Source organism: Electrona antarctica, assembly GCF_951216825.1.
Source record: "Electrona antarctica genome assembly, chromosome: 16".
Taxonomy (NCBI): Eukaryota; Metazoa; Chordata; class Actinopteri; order Myctophiformes; family Myctophidae; genus Electrona; species Electrona antarctica.
This window is the reverse complement of record NC_136797.1, coordinates 11,847,499-11,853,687: the sequence shown is the minus strand read 5'-3', so window position 1 is coordinate 11,853,687 and position 6,189 is coordinate 11,847,499. Positions and strand designations below refer to the sequence as shown.

At 39.5% G+C, this 6,189-nt stretch overlaps 1 protein-coding gene across 3 annotated transcripts in view; it reads left to right on the top strand.

Moving 5' to 3' along the window:
• Positions 1-591: 591 nt before the first annotated feature.
• exd3 (exonuclease 3'-5' domain containing 3) overlaps positions 592-6,189 on the top strand; it is a 54,781-nt gene continuing 49,183 nt past the window's right edge. For 2 of the 3 annotated variants that reach the window (XR_013791918.1, XM_079524436.1), the window contains exons 1-5: positions 592-652; positions 2,818-2,867; positions 3,620-3,690; positions 5,085-5,246; positions 5,866-6,063. Coding sequence is in view for 2 of the 3 variants with exons in the window: in XM_079524436.1 (XP_079380562.1) it covers positions 2,843-2,867; positions 3,620-3,690; positions 5,085-5,246; positions 5,866-6,063 (456 nt within the window). In the remaining variant the exon portion in view is untranslated. Of the gene's footprint in view, positions 653-1,576; positions 1,648-2,817; positions 2,868-3,619; positions 3,691-5,084; positions 5,247-5,865; positions 6,064-6,189 lie in introns of all 3 variants that reach the window. The other variant, XM_079524437.1, reaches the window with a different exon arrangement.

Here is a 6,189-nt window from a genome sequence, read left to right as displayed (position 1 = left end):
TTTATTAATTTCCCAGTGTATTACGTTCACTATTATTAATTTCCCTTTTTATTGTATTTCTCTATTTATTTATTTGCTCCTCTATATTTCGTCACCCATTATGCTAATGTAGAGGCGTGTAACACCCACATACAAACAGTACTGTGTCGAGATTTCATTTCCATATATATTTTTCTAAATTTTCATAAAAGGCATTACTATATTACAAGCACTTTGTATGTGTGAATGTGTGATGATGCCTATTTAAAGACATTTTCCTAAATTGCAATGAACGAATGATGAAGTTTGACTTCCTTGGGATGGGATGCTGCTTCCTGATGTGTCAAGTGTTCACTCATGAGCAACAACAAGCTGGCCAGACGTCGAGTTATAGTTTTCCTTCAAAATAAAACAGTTGTCGCATCATAATGCATGCGTTCGGTCGGTCGCTTTTGAAATAGCTTAAGACACACGCACACTCGCACTCACGTATGCACTCACGCACATATACATACTATACAGTATACACACACACGCACGCGTACACAATATTTTCTCCTACAGTGTACATTTTATTTTGAAGTCCCCAGAGGGAAGTCAACCACCATCAGAGCTAGTGTGTGTTGACTTGACGCTGCTGAGAGTGACTAACCGACAGCATTTATTTCACACGGTGAGTGTGTGTTTATACTTCTTCAATTCCACCACGGCACTGATTTAACACGTTAACTTTATGTATCACTAGTCAAATGATACTAGCAAGACCTTCTTCTTCTTCTTTAGGTGTTCAACTTAGTTATTATTAAGTGCGACACACATTAAACTGTAACAGCCAGCATGTGTTGTGTTTACTTTTTTTTTTACCTGCATGGCTAAACGTTGCGGAGTTTACAAGCTAATTATTGGAGCGAAGCCTTCTTCAGAGAAACTATAACACCATATTCGCCATATCGCCATATTCGTATTCATTATTAACTCGTCCACATAATACTGTACATCACCAGCGACATGTTCAGTCCTTTGTGTTTGCATAAGGACATTTGAGGCTGTTGACTGTTGGTTTGACAGTGTGAATTAAATCAAACGTAGTTGTAAATGCACCTCCCTTTTTTTTCCTTTTTTTGCACTTCCCCCTCTTGAGATTCTAACTTTTCCTTTTTTTCTCTTTTTAAAAAAACTTTATTTTACAGTTTTTCATGTACATGTACAATATCCTACACATATCCTTTTTTATCATGTCTACTTGTGTGATATACATTGTCGCCATTAGGTGGGGGTATAGGGTCGACGGTAACAGAGTGACTCAACAGTCTATATTGACTGCACTAAGAAAGCTATTAGAGTAGTTGGTGCTGAATGTCAATAAATAATAAATGGGACCTTTTCACACTTGACAGCATTAAACACTCTGGGTCCAAGTTTATTTCATGTTTCAATGTTTTTTTTTAACATAGCTGCTTTCAACCTACACAATTCGACTGACAATGTCAATTATTATTATAATTTTAATTTTGTACTTTAATTATTTGTAATGGATTGGGCTGATCGAGATGACTGACTGACTGAGATAGTACTGTCTTACACTGGCCACATGCAGTCTGAGATCGGAATGGAAGGAAGCCACACACTCATCAATTCAGTGGGATAATAGCTTCTGAGCTATTATATGTGAGCTTTAATTTTATTTGATGCCCTTTGATTAAAGTGCTACACATTTTGTGTAGATTTGGGGTATGTGTGTGTGTGTCACATTCTATACTAGTGAATGCACCCCTTCAGAGATTAAAATAGGGTGCATGTTGAATCCCAAAACGCAGTTTATAGTTAAGGGACGCAATAAAACAACGACCTCTGCATCCACGGGATGCACTACTGTACTGTTTTTTTATTCTAGTTTATTTTGCTAGCTTTAGTTATAATAATCATTTCTTTTTCTGTTTTCTACATGAATATAACGACATTATAACCATATAAAATGAAATGGGAGTTAAATGCTGAAATTTGTAAAAAATGGCAAAATATGACTCCTAATGTCGTTGAAGTGGGACTCATAAAATGTCCCTGGGACTCTGATCTAAAAGACCATCCCTGCATCTCATTACATTGAAAACCTATTTAAATCACTGAGCTATTGAAAAATAGCAGATCTACAAGCTCATAGCGCGGCACACTACGAGTTGTAGGTCTGCTATTTTTGAAAAATCGTGAAAATGCGGCACAAAAATTTGAATATATATATTCTTTCAGAGCCAACGTTTTTAACTCAAATCTTTGCTTCTGGGTGGGGTCTCTGGAACAACATATTTTCAGATGGGGTCGGAGGCCAATTACATACATTTTTGGGGGTCCTTGACATGAAAATGTTTGAGAACGACTGATGCAGAACATGGGTTTTTCTGAAAACTGTCAGGATTTAGAAGTCGTCAGGTCTAAATGGGTTAATATGTCAGCTTTTATTTGATGCCCTTTGATTAAAGTGCTACACATTTTGTGTAGATTTGTGGGGTGGTTTCTTAACCTATTTTGGGCGGGAACCCCTTTTGGTGTTAGCATTATGTTATACTTTAGCTATTGAAAAATAGCAGATCTACAAGCTCATAGCGCGCCACCGAGTGGCGCGCTACGAGCTTGTAGGTCTGCTATTTTTGAAAAATCGAAGAACGACTGACATAGAAACATAGCTTTTTCAAAAAACTGTCAGGATGTAGAAGACATTGTTAGAATCTGATCTCAGGTCAAAATGGGTTTTTAACTAGTAAATGCACCCCTTATGTCTGTCTGTCTCTCTCTCTCTCTGACCCGTCCTGCCCTCGCTCGCCCCTGCTGTTGTGGTCTCAGGAGTCTGCCAGTCGGATGAATCAAGATGACTACACCAGTGGAGCCACCAGGTTCAGTGTGAAATCAGTGAATTCATGAAGTGTCTAGTGATGTTTTATCTTCACAGATGTGACTGACAGTACACTTCATAATATTATAACATTTTTGTTTTACAGTATGTTAGTTTTAGAGCAAGCCAATCGGGTACTTTGTCCAAAGACCATCACCCTGATGTCAGTGGCTTCAGTGCTTGATTTACACAATTCATTTGGATACATTAGCATACTACAGTATATCAGTATATACGAGAATACACTGTGTGTAAATCATAAATGATGCATTTATATAGCGCCTTTATCCAAAGCGCTTTTTACATAGATTGTGCATTACATTCACCCACCCATTCATACACCGATGGCGGAGGAAACCATGCAAGACATCCAAACTGGGAGGGTGGGTTTCATAGTCTTGACTCTTGCTCAAGGACACTAGTCTGGGGGAGCCCAGGATTGTACTGGGAACCTCGCGGTTTCCATGTGGCCACTCCTCCACCCCTGACCCACTGTGTGTGTGCGTGTGTGCGTGTGTGCGTGCGTGCGTGCGTGCGTGTGTGCGTGCGACCGTGCGTGCGTGCGCGCGCGCTTATCTAAAACTTAACTTACTGTATCATAACACAACGTTTTGTGTTTTAAAGGCATGCTGATATTATAGCAAAGTGTTTGGAAGAATTGCCTTAACATGTTTGGTCCAATGACAGGTTGATGGGGCCAAAGGTCAAACTATAACCCCCACCACTGCATCTGTGCCTGTGTTTGACCCCCAGGTGTTGACCCTGTCGTTCTGCTTGTAGAGCAACTTGTGGAGATATGGTACAGCCCCAATGGAACACAGAAGGTGAGAGTCACTTTTTGCAATGTGTCAATTTCACGTGTGTGTGTGTGTGTCTAATGACTGTTGTGTGTGGCTACAGGTAGGATTACAGGTATACTGAATATACTTGAAATGTTTCTTTTATTACAATTTAGGCATTTAGCAGACGCTCTTAATCCAGAGCGATTTACATTAAGCAATAACAAAAAGCATGGCATACATCACATATATAAAAGTAGTTATCATGAAACATGCGTAAGCTAAGAACGTAACAGTGTAGTATCTATGTAAACTATACATACTATACTATATTATATATTATACATGTGTACTATAAAGTGCTATGACTACATAAAATGCAATTCTAGTGCTGTCTACGTAACATGCTATAAGTCTGTTTAAAATACTATCTAAGTCTACATAATAATTAATTAATAGTAAATGTAAACCATAACTTATGGTAATATGGCTGTGTAGAAACCCTTGGGCACATCTAAGATCGCCACTAACACAAATTGAAAATAAACCAAAAGCGATTGGGCATTGACTCCCATTTTCACTTATCCATTGAAATGTCAGTTTGTAGAGCTCCGAGCCGTTTCGACCAACTAGGTCTTCATCAGGCAAATGATTTGCCTGATGAAGACCTAGTCGGTCGAAACGTTGCATTTAATTGTTGCCTTAAAATAAAGTAAGTCTCGGAGCTCTACAAACTAGTGTGCGGATGTTCTTCCTCTTCCTTGATGTTTGCCTTGATGCCTGACATCCAGCACCTGGCCTGAATATAGGCTTTGAGATGTGCACACGTCCCAAACTCTTCTCCCTTCTGGCCCCAAAACTGTGGAATGCACTCCCCGTTGCAATCAGAACTGCAGCATCACTCCTAATCTTCCGCCGTAGTCTGAAGACCCACCTTTTCAGACTCCATCATGGACCATAGCACTTATCCTACCCCCTTAGATAGCACTTTTTAGACTTAGATAGCATTTGAAACAGACTTATAGCATGTCATGTAGACAGCACAATAATTGCATTGTATGTAGTCATAGCACATCATAGAACATATGTATAGCATAGTATAGTATATATGTATAGTTAATATGTATAGTGTCATTATATAGATATGTTCTAGTTACGTTCTTAGCTTACGCATGTTTCTTGATAAATGCATTTTATATGTGATGTATTCCCATACTTTTGTTCTTGCCTAATGTAAGTCGCTCTTGATTAAGAGCGTCTGCTAAATGCCTAAATTGTAAATTGTAATCTTCTCTGCACACTGTAGACTGTTCATTCTACTCACCAAGATAACACCAATAACATTTTATCTCCCTCTTTTCCACACTCACTCACTTCCACCCTTTCACCTTAAATCCCTTCTTCTTCCTTTCCTCTCTCGCATTCCCTTTTGTCCCCAGATGCGTGTGATGGCCCAGCAGGCATTTTCTGAGCTGACTAGCCCACTGGAAGACCTTCTGACGGTCCTAGAGGGCTTCGTGGAGAAGTCACTTTTTAACATGAACAGCCTAGTCAACGGCTTCCTGGAAGAGTTTCAGAAATGGCGAAGGAAGCAGCCACAGGTTGACCAAACTTCTCAGTTAAATAGATTTCAAACTCCTGAAGTGTGACATAACTCTTATGTCTGATTCGCTGTTCATAAACGCATACCGGTAGATACAATATACTATTCCTGACCCCTTTTAACCCGTTCTGGGCGGGAACCCCATTTGGTGTTTTAAGCATTATGTTATACTTTAGCTATTGAAAAATAGCAGATCTACAAGCTCATAGTGTGCTACGAGCTTGTGGGTCTGCTATTTTTGAAAGATTGTGAAAATGCGGCACAAATCTTTGAATATATTCTTTCAGAGCGAACGTTTTTAACTCAAATCTTTGCTTCTGAGGGGTTCCTGGAACAACATATTTTCAGATGGGGGTGGGTGGCCAATTACATAAGATTTTTGGGGTTCCTTGACATGAAATATTGAGCACCACTGATACAGAAACATAGGTATTTCAGAAAACTGTCTGATTTAGAAGACATTTTTTATGTTATTTTTTATTTCGACCTAAATGGTTTGATCTTCTTTCCATCTCCTCTTATGACATAAAAAATGCCTTACTTTTGTGCTTTCTTCCCGTTCCCACATAATATTTTGTATTTCTTTGTCTTATCGTTTTGTTCGACGACCAAATCAGGTGACCCTTGACTCGTTCTCAGAGGAGCAGGCGGTTGCACTAAAGCATCGAGTGTTAGGACTGCTGACGAGGATTCCGCTGACCTGGCACCCCGCCTCGGTGGACGCTTTCCTCCAACTGTACCGGCTCCAATCTTTGGACCCGAGTGTGCTCCGGTCCAGCGTCATGAAGCTTCAAGGCCTCAAATGTTACAAAGAGGTGAGTTACTGTTAGCTACTTTATTTTTTTAGTGGACCTTACTGTAAGTATTTAACCCATTTAGACCGGAGGACGATTCTGAAAAACCCATGTTTCTATGTCAGTCATTCTCAAACTATTTCATGT